Source organism: Neoarthrinium moseri (genome assembly GCF_022829205.1).
Source record: "Neoarthrinium moseri strain CBS 164.80 chromosome Unknown scaffold7_Wmoseri_CBS_16480, whole genome shotgun sequence".
Classification (NCBI taxonomy): Eukaryota; Fungi; Ascomycota; class Sordariomycetes; order Amphisphaeriales; family Apiosporaceae; genus Neoarthrinium; species Neoarthrinium moseri.
Window position 1 is genome coordinate 647,158 of NW_026055121.1, and position 13,357 is coordinate 660,514.

Below are 13,357 nucleotides of genomic sequence, written 5' to 3' on the forward strand. Positions count from 1 at the left end.
GTAAGATTACAGCATGGCTCGCTGTCGTGTGGGGGTACCTGGTACAGGGCGACTGTCACCCTGACGCCGAACCAAAGCGGAGGCGGGGATCGGCTACGGAGGTCAGGGGCCGTAGACCGAGAGGAACAAATCGTGCGGACACGCAACACTACTCCCTAATAGGTCCCGCTTTCGGGATTAGTGGTTGGAATAGTCGTGCTAAGAGTCAGCCGAGAAGCGCGTGAATAAGGATCAGGTGTGATATTTACACTTAGAACTTGACACATTCTGTGCTGCATATACTCAGACTCTACGATTTGACTCAAGCCCAACCTTTATTTTTTTTCCCTCTATCACCGAACTGCCCAAGCTCCAATATGGTTCTCGCTCCTCATCCCAACCCGGAGAGCCCCGTGCTCTCTCACTTCGATCTTTCAGGCAAGACCGCCCTTGTGACAGGAGGATCTCGAGGAATTGGCCTCGAAGTGGTGCGCGGGCTCGTTGAGGCTGGCGCAAAAGTGGCCTTCACGTACTCGAGCACACCCTCAGCGGAAGCCGACAAGCTCGCTGCCGACATTTCGGCAGCTAGCAATGACCGCGCGGTGAGAGCTTACAAAGTCAACGTTCGGTCAAGGACTGAGATCGAGGCTATCGTTGAGAAGACTGCAGCGGAGCTGGGTGAGGGTCGGCTGGACATCGTGGTGGCCAATGCAGGGATTGCCACGCATATACCTGCGATCGAGTATCCCGAAGACAAGTTCCGGGAGATGTTTGACGTGAACGTGAATGGCGCCTTCTGGACGGCCCAAGCGGCGGCCAAGGTGTTCGAGAGGCAGTGGAAGAAGGGAGGGGAGAACACGCCACACCGGGGGTCTATCATCTTCACGGCGTCGGTGTCAGCAACGCTGGTGAACGTGCCCCAGAAGCAAGCCGCCTATAATGCTAGTAAAGCTGCACTTGTGCACCTCTCAAAATCTCTAGCTGTCGAGTGGGTCGATTTTGCCCGAGTCAACAGCGTATCTCCGGTATGTTATTCCCTGAATAAATTAGATTCTGAATGGATGCTAATATCTAACCGGCTCAGGGTTTTATTGACACTGATAGTAAGTATTACTGACTGGTACTCTATTTTATTTGCCTTCAGTTCACTGACTATCATGAAAGTGCTCTCGGTTCATCCCGAGGAATGGAGGAAGCAGTGGTTCAGCATGATCCCAGGCAGGAGACTCTGCAAGGCAGCCGAACTCAAGGGAACGTATGTTTATCTTGCGAGTGACGCGAGCAGCTACATGACCGGTAAGTGATTCGAATCAATACTGCAAGCTGTGGGCTGACATCTATCTGTAGGGGCGGACTTGATTATTGATGGTGGTTACACGCTCCCATAAGTGAGAGCAAGATTTCCACCGGTATAGACTGGTATAGAACTATGGTTCGTTGCAACTTCTGCGGATTATCCCACGTCATCTTATATATTCAAGTGGAATAAGCTTGCCTGCGTCGGTTTCTTCGCCAAGCTCGTGTTGATCTTTATTAACTTTGAACTGCGCCATGGGCTTCGCCAACCTGTCAATGTCATACTTTCTCCTTTTCGGGTATTTGGCCACGGTAATATACCGGCGACCCTTGCAGCTCAGCCCGTGGCTGGCCGTCCAGCTCCATCTGCGGCTCGCTGCTCAGTTCGGCACGTGGGTCGCCTCCAGATTCTGCCCTCCAAGCATGGCCCAGCCACAACTTCCAAGTGGTCGTGTTATTGGAGTCCAACTCCTCGGCCCTTTGGTGCGGCAGCCGCCAGCGTTGACGTCTCTTCCAAAGGCAGGCAGATACATAAGCCAGCACTGCAATACCTGAAATTGCTGCGCCGACTCCTATACCGATCTTGGCTGCCGGGCTTAAACTTTGTTCCGAAGCAGCGCCTCGTACATCTCCCGATGTCGACGGCGGAGCTGGATCCGTGATCGAGTTGCTTGTCTGTCTGGCGCCTGTGAATGTTGCTGTAGGTGTGCTCGTAGCCGTAGAGCCTGCAATGAATGCTCGACGTTGCGCTTGTACATCGCTCGGAAACAATCCCAAGTCTGTGGTGTGCCATGCCGCCAGCATAGGAGTATGAGAGGCCAGCCCGCCTACAATTTGTGACCAAGTATCGGCCGTGGTGATTTCTGGGGCTAGAAGGATGCTGCGCGCCTCGATGAAAATCGAAAGGCAGCCGGTGCGATCCCATGAAAAGCCACTGTGTTGAAAATGTACGATCAGTCGCCCATGTTCTACAACGGATCTCCGCCCTGTCCCAGACGCGGCTTCCAGACTCACCTTTCACAGCAAATATCGACATACTCGTCGCCGTTCACACTGACCGTCACTGATGTCATGTGGCCGGGACACATGCCCGGTGAATATGAAGTCGCACCGGCGACCTCACATCGGGCATTGGACGGGTCTAGGGAGCCGCTCTGCACCATGGTCTGCATACCTGGTCGCCCATACGGGTGAGACCAGGACGAGCCCCTCATCCATGGTGGACCGCCCCACGAGCCACGATATAAGTAGTAGCGGCCAGTACATGAGCTAGACGGGAAGATCGGCGTCGTGAGCGGTACGTGGCTTGTTACAGGTTGTGTTCTAGGGTCCGCATTAGGCAAATCGTGTAGGGTGTTGCTGTCATGACATACATACTGGGTTGATGTAGCGGTAGGGGTTGTGTTTATAGTTTCTGAGGACGCAGGAGCTGCTGGCTCTGACCCTATAGAGCTTGGTGCTGCTGATTCTAAGCTTGAAGTAGCGTCGGCGCGTTTCGCACCAGCTTTGATGCTTGCCCGAAAGCCATCATAAGCTTGTATCATTGGCCAATCGGAGCCGATGGAATTCCTATCACTGCTCATGGCGTATGCAGCTCGTATTAAGATAGAACTGATAAGTATACGCTGCGAGAGAATGCCACAGCAAATAACGATAGAGCACAGCGCATGCTCAATCCAGGGAACCAGCATCACTAAACCTTAACTCATTTCACAAGAAAGCAAATGGAAACAATGAGGAAACAGTAAGTTTCATTCCGGGTCGCAAAGCATAGTCCTACGTTATTTACCACTGGCATGTATGCGGCACATCTTCCCCAGACCATCCCACCGGTCTAGGTGACGGCGCGTAGCGATTGGGGCTATAACGATGCGGCGTGGGCGGGAACGTAGCATCTCAAGTCGAAAGAGCACCCAGGTATAGTAGCATTGGGGGCAGTAGCCATCTCGCCACGGAGCAGCGAAGACGCGAGAGTCGTCGCACCGGCGAATAAGATGAAGCAATCTCAGGTACCCCGGCAGTGGCGCGCCCTTCGGTCCCGAAGCTCGATGATAGTATGGCATTATGCAGGGCTGTAAGTGGCTGGATATGCATGTAAGACTACCCGTGGAAGAGCCGTTGGGGGCGATGACGGGAAGGAACCGCATAAAGTATGGGAGCGTGCCGGGGCCGCTGCTGAGCCTGCATCTAGCCTGCATCTAGGTATTATTAGGAAACCCCCCAGAATGGAATACCAGTTTCCCAGGGGTGTGATTGTGTTACACCGTCAACTACCGGGTCTTATGAGCAGTACCCAATGGACTCAGTTTCTTGGGCAAAGTCAGCACAGGCATCTGTTCCTTCGATATCCAGGCACGTAGTATTGGCAGCTATTGGTGTTGAGGAAATACTCTCGTCTACTCCTGCGGATCAACCGTAGACTAATTAAAAATCTGCTTCCGCAAACCGTTCACGAACTCCTGGTCGCCATACTTTCCGGCGCGTTCTCTCGCCTTGTTATCCGCCTCGCGTGCAAGACGATCACGTTCCTCCAGAGCAGCCAGTCGTTCTTCCCTGGTCTTGTCCAGGTCAGATGCGCTTGCTTGCATGGCTGCCAGCTTCCGGGCCCGTTCCTCCGCAGCTGCCGCACCGTTCGCGTTTGACCCTGCACTGTTACTTGAGCCATTCCTGCCGTAGTCTCTCCCCATAGACCGACCGGTACTGCGTGCGTAATCGCGGGGCCGGCGATCATATCCATCGGGGCCATCTCGTCCGCCGTCTCGTCTCTCGTGTCGGTCGTATCCGTCTTGTCTGCGTGTGTCTTCAGGACGTCCACGATAACTGCGAGAATCTCTGCGTTCCTCATCGTCCGACTCGTCTTTCCTTCTGCCATTGGAAGGAGGCTCGTCCGAGTAATCTCGCCTCACTCTGTATCGGTCCTCGTCGGATCTTGACGGACGGGGGGTCCGAGAGCGCGGAGGTCGATCGCGTGAGTCCGATCTGTGACGGCTATGTCTTGGCTCGCGATCCCTCGGGTCTGCCCTTTCCCTGGAGTCTGGGCGATGATGGCGTCGGTGTCTGTGCTCCCGGTCTCGCGAATGTGACCGATGCCTGTGACGATGCCGCCTGGAGGATTGTCTGTCCTCCTTGCTGCGTGATGACTTGTCGTCCGTCTTGCCGAGTAAGGCCATGAGCTGCCGTTGTTTGATGGGGTCCTTCATCATGGCCTCGTAGTGTTCCTGCTCCTTCCTCTTCATGGCGAGCAAGGGGTCCTCCCTGATCTTCATCGCGGTGTCGCGGTCGGTGTTGGCGTTTTGCAGGGCCATGAAACTGTCCTGCCCGGCCCTCTTCTCCAGCTTCTGGTGGTCGGTGCCCTTGATGAGGTTGTCTATCCTCCGCTTGCCCAGCAGGAAGCCTTCCAGCTCTTCACTGGTGCCGCCGTGGCCGTCGGAAGGCCCCTGGTACATCCACTCGACGCGGTCGATGCGCTTCTTGCCGCCGGTGGCCTCAAGCTGCTTCTGTAGCTCCTCCTTCTGGCGTTCTTCCTGAATCTCCTTGATGCGCTGATCGGTGCGCTTCTTCTCAGCAAGGGCTTTGGCTTCTTCCTCTGCCACCCGCACCTGATTGCGCATCAGGGCGGGGTGGAAGGACTTCTTCAGATTCAGATCGCCACCACCCATCTTGATGGATTTCCGGCTATGTCGATCGAGCGAGAAGTGCTAAGGCGCAGGAAGTCCTGGCGGTCGTTCTGCGAGATGGGGCGAGAAGGCTTGGGCGGGATCGAAAGGATACCTGGTAGTCAGACGGGAATGAAGATTGAACAGGAACATCCAGCCTTCCGAGATTGTTTGCCACCAGCCGTTGGTCACCCAAAAGTTAGCGCCCGACTTGAGCCACCCAAATTCTTAGCGGGGCAGGGGCCTAGGGACCTGGCCTGGGTGCCTGGGGCCGGCGCCCGGGTTGGCTGTCCGGGTGAACCGGGCCTCCTGGAACTGGAAGTGCTAGAAAGAAGGTCGTCTTACACTGATGCCGGGTGGAACTGTCGGTTTCCGTACTATTGACGACTGGAAGGTACATAAAAGGCTCAGAAACATATATTGAATGTTCGTCATTCAAGCCGGAAGTTATTGGCCGCTTTCCAAGATATAACGGCATCTTGGGCCTCTCCAAGCTCTTGAGGTGCTACGTAAGTACACAAGGTAGCTGTTCAGCTGCAACATCAACTGTGTTGGGCCCACTGGGCCACTGGAATTACCCCGCGAACAGGCAGACAAGCTCCGATAAGATAGCGAGGTCCTGCGCCTTTCAGTGCAGTACACTCCCAGCGCTACGGTACCTCGAGAAGCTCTCAGCCTTACTTACTAGTTATTGACTCCAGTTGGATCTCCATTCGTGACCGCATATTGACTGCCCACCGATACGGCACAGACAATCGTTCACCATCCCTTAGCGATCAACCTCAGCTTGCGCAAACGTGCGGCACGACGCAACATACGAGACGCCTCTCCATACTACCCAGGTATCGACCAAACTACGGACCCTAGAGCCGAGGATTGCCTCGCGACTAGTCCCCCTCCTCGTCCATTCCCTCCCTCTCCCCGGCTCGCCAACGCTGCTTCACGAACCCCTCCACCGCCACCATGTCTGACGACGATTTCATGCAAGAGTCGGACGAGGAGCAGTATGTCGCCGTCCCTCCCGTTGCTTCCCTTCCTCCAAAGCACACAAATTGATCATCTCTCGCCAGGTATGACTTCGAGTACGAAGACGACGACGAGGAGGAGTCGGGCGATGTCGACATCGAGAATAAATATTATAATGCGAAGCAGATGAAAGGCTCCGATCCCGAGGATGCCGTCGCCGAGTTCCTAGCCATACCCGCCTTGGAAGACGAGAAGGGTGAATGGGGGTTCAAGGGCCTAAAGCAAGCCATAAAGCTCGAGTTCAGACTGGAGAAGCACGATGACGCCGTCGAGCACTACACCGAGCTCTTGACCTACGTCAAGTCGGCCGTCACCAGGAACTACTCGGAAAAGTCCATTACGAACATGCTGGACTTCGTCGAGAAGGAGTCGGAGAACGAAGGCGCCCAAAGGTGCCTCGAGAAGTTCTACTCCCTCACTCTCGACTGTTTTCAGAGCACAAACAACGAGCGGCTGTGGCTCAAGACCAACATCAAGCTAGCCAAGCTTCTACTGGATCGCAAGGACTACCTGGCTGTCACCAAGAAGCTGCGGGAGCTGCAAAAGGCCTGTCAACGCGACGACGGCTCCGACGACCCTAGCAAGGGCACCTACTCGCTCGAGATCTACGCCCTGGAGATCCAGATGTACTCCGAGACGCGCAACAACAAGCAGCTCAAGATCCTGTACCAGAAGGCACTCAAGGTGCGGTCCGCAGTACCCCATCCCAAGATCATGGGCATCATTCGGGAATGCGGCGGCAAGATGCATATGAGTGAGGAGAATTGGGAGGACGCTCAGAGCGACTTCTTTGAGTCGTTCCGTAACTACGACGAAGCTGGTTCACTGCAGAGGATCCAGGTCCTCAAGTATCTCCTACTGACTACCATGCTGATGAAGTCCGATATCAACCCCTTCGACTCCCAGGAGACCAAACCCTACAGGAGCGACCCCCGGATCGCCGCCATGACCGAGCTTGTCGATGCCTACCAACGAGATGACATGCACCAGTACTCCAAGGTTCTCCAACTGAACCAGGACCTCCTGGCTGACCCCTTCATTGCCGAGAATATCGACGAAGTTACTCGCAATATGCGCACCAAGGCCGTGGTCAAGCTCATCGCACCCTACACGCGGATGAAGCTTGCCTGGATAGCGAGGCAGCTCAAGATATCCGAGGCCGAGGTGCAGGATATTCTGGGCTTCCTGATTGTCGACGGTAAGGTCAAGGGCGAGATTGACCAGCAATCTGGCACCATCGAGATAGAGTCCGATGGAGATGCCGAGCGAGTAGACGCCATCGAGAAATGGTCTTCGGTGCTGACCGATATGTATAACACCATCTTCTCCGAGGATGGCTTCAAATCAGCAGACACACAAGCGCCCGACGAACAGACTCAATTCGTGGCCTCACTGGGCCCACGCATGGGCATGGGAGGAGGTAGACCCAGGAAGGGCAAGGGCTACCACCCTCTCATGGCATAATTCATGATTCACTAGAGCGTTTGAGCATTAAGGAGCCGGACGGCGAGCATCAATACCTGCCTGCAAGGGCGATATGGATTTCGTTTGGTCAGTGGACGCGCTTCCTGGGTGCTGTTGGAATAGGTCAGTCAGACAGAAGTACCTAGTGGTATATGCACGATAGTATTACGAATAGCAAATGAGGCACGCCCATCTTGATACAATCAATGACGACGAGCCATCCCGTAAGACGCCGAAATGAACTTGTGCACGTTCGTTCGTTGTAGTACTGCAAGCGTAGACGGAGTATTTATTGCACTGCTACATACCCGTTGCCAGGTCTTGGAATACCGTCGGCATGGAGATGCAGCAATTGAAAGGCACGAGGGGAAGTGAGAGGAAGAAAGAATGAAGTGGGAAAAGGGCAAAAATAATGGAAGCGTGCTTTCTTTCCATCCGCGAGATGCAGCGCTGAAGAAGACAAAAAGAGAGGAGGTTGTGTTGGCTTTCATCTTTTGCAGATGACACAATGCTTGCGGTGAAGGTGGATCGAACACCTGACCTCCAGATATCGAGACGGAAGTATGACTTCAGTCTGGCGCTCTCCCAACTGAGCTATCCCCGCTGAGGTTGACGGAGTGAAGCTAATCACTGCCCTTGTCAGCTAGTCCTTCCGAGCCCCACCCGTCAGCATACTGATGCGGGCCTGATCCTCGCATCTGCATACGCAAGCAACATTCTCAGACACCGAACAGAGCTGAACCAAAGAATAAACGTGCCAGTATTTTTGTGTCGCAACTGTCTGTGTTAATTAGTCATTGTATTATTTTCTATTCTCCATCAATGGGCGGCACACTTGAGTTCATTACGATCAGCTGTGCTAGTGATGTTTGAATTTGACATGGCCAACACTTTTTTGAAGTCTCATTCGAGAAATCGTTGAGGATCATCACAAGCCAGACACACTATACACTACTGGTTTCAGGTGGCTCAATTCGGTTGATTCGATGAAGAACGAACAAATCTAGCCAAAAGCATGCCGCGCATGATGTCACTACATACATACAACCTTGAGTTCGAACTGTTATACACGTCATTTAAGGCTTTATGATAGGTATTATAGCCAACGACTACCAAGTCTTTGAGAATGTTTCTGAAATTACCGAAAAATGTATGTTGACGAAATGCTCAGGAAAGTGGTTCCGTTCGCCGTAATTGGCTTTCTGGCTATGTAATTGAATTTCAAGGGGTGGTCGTGTATAGGAGCCGTGAGTCAAACCAACTTGCAGCCAAGAGACGCTCCTTTGATAGAGCTGAGTGAGATCATATTATATTGCGTCTATGATAAGCGTTAAACGTCGTTGAGAGACTCTCTCCTCCCGCAGCAAAGGAGGCTTCATATCAGGGGGTCATGCAGCTCGAGGGCCACAGTCGCCACCCAATCTGCACTACACCCGAGCGAGTATTCAATTTGAAGAAGATACAAAGCGTCCAACCCTCCTCATCAATTTGAAGTCTCTATAAGCTTGCTGATACTCACAAAGTAAGAACTAATCCCGCCGGAGGACGGTTAGTATACGCTTGGGCTTCACGCAACCGAACGAGTCAGCTCTAGCACTCCCAACACTTTGAAGATCAGCACCAATTGCTCGATTTGGATCTCGAGCTAGGGTGGATTTCCGCACGTTGAGGAAACATTCCGTCTGTCGAACTATCATGCACGACTCTTTGAATGTCCTCCCCCGGGCTGCTTCTAGATCATGGCGCTACTGGGTATAGCTGTTCAGATCCCTACTTGCCTGCTACAAGACTGAAAATGAACAAGGCCATAGCCAGCTCAATGGCTCACTACATGAAGCTTCATGCAGGCTTGATACATGAAAATCAATAACAGACGCGAGAGCTCCTGGCCTTCACATTCTGCATGGCCTCGCATAATCACCTCAGAAGTACAGGTTACGGTACGACGCAATTGGTTCCGCTCGTACGGAATTGTGTGCAATCCTGACTCGGGACAGCCAATGGCCCTACAGGGCCGGTGATCTCAATCTGCTAGTCCAGCAAAACTATGCCGAAAACCGTACACTCTAGGAGGGCTAGTGATAAGCTTAGCGCGGTCGAGGCCGTGCTCCGTAGGCCCGAGACGACGATTTGTGGCATCATTCCGCTGTGCCGCTATTCTGGTCTGACCTAGTGCCGCGTGGGGAGGGGGTTTCGCGGGGATAAGCTTCTGGTCCTTGGTGATGGGCCAGTCTCCTCGATGCATTCTCGGCGCTAAGACCCCTGGCGTCTAGGGTCTTGCATCTCACCACGCGATACAATCCAAAGAACGCCGGGCTCGCGGCACTTCAGACGGTGCGAAGATGATATCCAGCTAGGTCGTCTGCACAGTCTCCACCACTGCATCGCGGAGTCATGGAGAAGGATGACGGGGTTATGGGGAAGAAATCATGGGGGATGGGGTTGGAAAGATGGGGTTACGGGGAACAGCGTATAAGAATGTAGATATAAGAAAGGGCCTGTCTTCTGTTCCATGGACCCAATTGCCAACCTTGCTCTTAACAAGACTCAGAGCATTAATAATACCACAATTTTGGAGCGAAAGCCACTCTTTATACTAATCGTTATTATCGGTGACTCTTTGCAACCATGGCGGAATATCCAACTCACAATGGCAGCAACCACTCTCAGCTCGACAAGCACATGAGCCCTGACGAGGCTCTCCGAAAAATCCAGACGTCTGGAAGTATCGCTATAAGCCCGGAACTCTTCGAAAAGCTCTATCTATCACCTCAAAACAAAGTGAAGGGCGAACTACGCAAGACCTTTGCCAATCCCACGCCAATGTTAGTTGATCAGTCGCACCTAGCCCCCTAGTGTGAGCATGTTAAGTAACACCCCAATCTTAGCGGCCTGATCGGTTTCATTACCTGCCTCGGTCCGCTTGCCTGTGATCTGATGGGATGGCGAGGGGCTGGCGAACTCGGAGCTGCCAGCATGTGAGTAGAATTATGAATACACGGGTCTGGTCTGGACTACACGCTAATACCTAAGCCAGTCCTTGCTTCTTCTTCTTCGGCGGTGTGTTGATGATCACTGGTGGTCTTCTTGAGTTCTTCCTGGGCAACACCTTTTCTGCAGTGGTCTTCTTCACCTTTGGCGGATTCTGGTTGTCGCTCGGTGGCACACTCCTCCCGCAGTTCGGCGCGTACGCAGCATATGCTCCTGCTGATGCCGTCTCGCCTGCTGCCGGACTCAAGACTCAGGGATTCAATGCTAGTTTTGGTAAGCATTTGAGTGGCATCAATGTCTGTCTTCGACTAACAGTTATCCAAGGGTTCTTCATTTTATCAATGACCATGCTCTGTTTCGTATTCCTCATCTGCGCTCTGAGGACCAACATTGTCTACGTCATCATCTTCACTACCCTCACTCTCACTGCCGGATTCATCACTGGTGCATACTGGGCGATGGCTGCCGATTATGCTGCAAATGCTGCGTTCGCCGAGAGGTTGCTCGTTGTAAGTTCTGGTAAAAAATGCATACGATGGAGAATGTTGTCATCTAATGTGTCATACAGGCTGCTGGCGCTTGTTCGTTCGTTACTACAGCCTGCGGTTGGTGGCTTCTGTTAGGCATTATGTTGGCATCGGTCGACTTCCCTTTGGCCTTGCCCGTGGGAGATCTTAGCACTGTCATCCGCGGGGCGAGTGAGCGAAGAAAATCTGCGGTTTAGATGCACTTTGGCATACCCGCTACAAGAGCACAAACTTGATAAGTGGTTGGATTCAGACTTGAAGTTGAACTACAATGATTGCTGTGGGGTTTGGTGATGGCAAGTCGGACTATAATACTAAAATGTTTGTAATAATATAGTGAAGTGCGTATTAACTATTTCTTGAATCAGACTCGTTTCAATACACAGTAGCTTGTTCATGGTATGCATGCTCATTGGGTCTCAAGTGTAAATGACAGTGCGTGATAATAGAAAGCTGCCGGAAGCGTCTAGTTGAGGCCCACCGGAGCCGGCAGTTGTGAGCCCCATAATTTGGGTTTCGGGCTAACAGCTCAGACTACCGGAGACCACAGCCAAAGTTTTTGCGAGACAGCCAACGACTGCAAGAGGAACGACTGAATTCCAAGGTGCTATGAATGCAATTGTACTGGCAATTAGAATGTGTTGATCGTTGCGGCTTTGAGCAACTCGCTTTTCTGTACCTGCATGAATGTGAGTCCTGATTAGGAAGCCGGGGCAGAAATGAACGGAAGTCTTGGCTTTCCAATGAAGCTTCGCAGAGGCACTCGTCAAGTATATTGCCAGACAATGCAAACGCGGGGAACCACCTTTTCTCATATGCCCTTATCCAATCGAATCGTAGATTTGCGTATTTCATAGATTGATAATAACCTGTATCTGAGTTGGGAGCGGATAGCCTCCTGAAGTTGAAGGTTCATAATCGTCGCACTGTCATGTTTCGAATAAAAGTTTGGTCGGGTTTCGATGCTAAAATAGTTTATCCTGAGCGGAATACGTCAGTTCCCAATGCGCTCATATCATCAATGAACCCGCAGTGATTTGGTGTTGCTCGAACTTGTGCCACCCCTTCTGGTCCCCCAACTGCCAAAAACGGCAACCTCCCGATGACAACATTAATGCGGGATCGGTGATTGGCTTCACAACGGGAATGCCCGTTGATCCCGAATGTCAGAACCACATCAGCGGACACTTCGAGACCCAAGTTACTTGTAGCTGCATGGAAACATGTGTGTGTCACGGGCCGCCTCAATTCTGTCATATAAGCTGTTGCATCCCGGATGCTACGCGGCGTCTTGATGACATGACGCACACCAACGGGTTGCGACGCCGTTTGCAGCTAGCCAGGCATCGTCTGAGCAACATGATGGGCCGGCCGACGTCTATGGTCATGGGAGAAGATCTCGCTGATATCGTGGCGCGGCACCGCGCAGAAACAGCAGCCAAGCTAGAAGGAAAGATTGATCCCATCGTCCCTATCAGTCGACAGCATGGCGCGCCCTCCAAAAAGCGGGAAGGCCGTGCGCCACGAGACAGCCATGGTGTCAAAGGGTCAACTAGGAACTCAAAGAGAGATTCGCGTCTGTCCATGATAAGCCAGCACCTTGCAATCTCGGCGGCAACAACAGGTGCTGGCCACGGCCCGGGTGCATTATTCGCGGACCTGCAAGCTAGCCAACATGAGGAGAGTTGCGTTTCACATCGACAGAGTATCTTCCATGAGGATATACAAGAACAAAGACCTGGCAATCCAGTTCCTCCGCAACAAGTCAAAAGGTGGAGCCGGTGGCAATATAGCATGATCAACCCTGGTTTAGGTCTTGGCCATGGAGTGCATAACGACGACGAGGCTGTATTCTCGGAACAAGCCAACTACATTCGAGCTATGATTGAATCCGGAAATTTCGACATGCGGCACCTTCGACTAACCAAAGAGGCTGCTTCGGACCCAGCATTCCAGACGGCACTCCATGCTGCCTTAGAGAGTTTCCCACCAGGTGTGGCAGCTCAGATCATCGAGGAGGCCCATTTGCACGAGGATATACGTGATGAAGATGTGCCGAAACCCGTTTCGCCTTTGCGAAGGGCAAGGCACAGCATACAAATTGCTAGCAGGACGGCTTGGCAAGATATTCGCACTGCAAGTAACAGATGGTCTCGGATAGGCCCCCAGAGACTCGCGGATATCAGAGGATACGAAAAGCCACGGTTGGCTCGGAGAGTATGGTCGAGAGTCTCCTGGAATCGGAAACCCACGCAAGCTATGGCCTTTTAGGCGGCAAATTGAGACGAAACAACCATTATGTTGCGGAGAAGCACATGTACAGCATCTTTGGGTCGTTTAAGGGCCCTGCTCTGCTAATTTATGTAGACAATGTACGACTTGAATGGTGCATGTTATAGAGGGCATCAAGTAGAGAAG

At 52.6% G+C, this 13,357-nt stretch overlaps 6 protein-coding genes across 6 annotated transcripts; 4 read left to right on the plus strand and 2 right to left on the minus strand.

Annotated features, from left to right (window-relative positions):
- Nucleotides 1–356: 356 nt before the first annotated feature.
- Nucleotides 357–1,367, plus strand: JN550_003147 (uncharacterized protein; the record flags this gene model as incomplete). The annotated part of the gene is made up of 4 exons (XM_049314519.1): nt 357–1,004; nt 1,064–1,082; nt 1,144–1,275; nt 1,327–1,367. The coding sequence occupies 4 exons, from the start codon at nt 357–359 to the stop codon at nt 1,365–1,367; spliced, it is 840 nt and encodes a 279-aa protein (XP_049174982.1).
- A 187-nt stretch (nt 1,368–1,554) lies between these two features.
- On the minus strand, nt 1,555–2,438 carry JN550_003148 (uncharacterized protein; the record flags this gene model as incomplete). The annotated part of the gene is made up of 2 exons (XM_049314520.1): nt 1,555–2,209; nt 2,290–2,438. 2 exons carry the CDS (start codon nt 2,436–2,438, stop codon nt 1,555–1,557), a joined length of 804 nt encoding a protein of 267 aa, XP_049174983.1.
- A 1,257-nt stretch (nt 2,439–3,695) lies between these two features.
- JN550_003149 (uncharacterized protein) lies at nt 3,696–4,934 on the minus strand (the record flags this gene model as incomplete). Its single annotated transcript, XM_049314521.1, has 1 exon — nt 3,696–4,934. One exon carries the CDS (start codon nt 4,932–4,934, stop codon nt 3,696–3,698), a length of 1,239 nt encoding a protein of 412 aa, XP_049174984.1.
- A 960-nt stretch (nt 4,935–5,894) lies between these two features.
- JN550_003150 (uncharacterized protein) lies at nt 5,895–7,421 on the plus strand (the record flags this gene model as incomplete). The annotated part of the gene is made up of 2 exons (XM_049314522.1): nt 5,895–5,935; nt 6,002–7,421. 2 exons carry the CDS (start codon nt 5,895–5,897, stop codon nt 7,419–7,421), a joined length of 1,461 nt encoding a protein of 486 aa, XP_049174985.1.
- A 2,628-nt stretch (nt 7,422–10,049) lies between these two features.
- JN550_003151 (uncharacterized protein) lies at nt 10,050–11,136 on the plus strand (the record flags this gene model as incomplete). Its single annotated transcript, XM_049314523.1, has 5 exons — nt 10,050–10,246; nt 10,310–10,399; nt 10,459–10,685; nt 10,737–10,921; nt 10,981–11,136. 5 exons carry the CDS (start codon nt 10,050–10,052, stop codon nt 11,134–11,136), a joined length of 855 nt encoding a protein of 284 aa, XP_049174986.1.
- Nucleotides 11,137–12,298: 1,162 nt separating this feature from the next.
- JN550_003152 (uncharacterized protein) lies at nt 12,299–13,210 on the plus strand (the record flags this gene model as incomplete). Its single annotated transcript, XM_049314524.1, has 1 exon — nt 12,299–13,210. One exon carries the CDS (start codon nt 12,299–12,301, stop codon nt 13,208–13,210), a length of 912 nt encoding a protein of 303 aa, XP_049174987.1.
- Between the last annotated feature and the right edge of the window lie 147 nt (nt 13,211–13,357).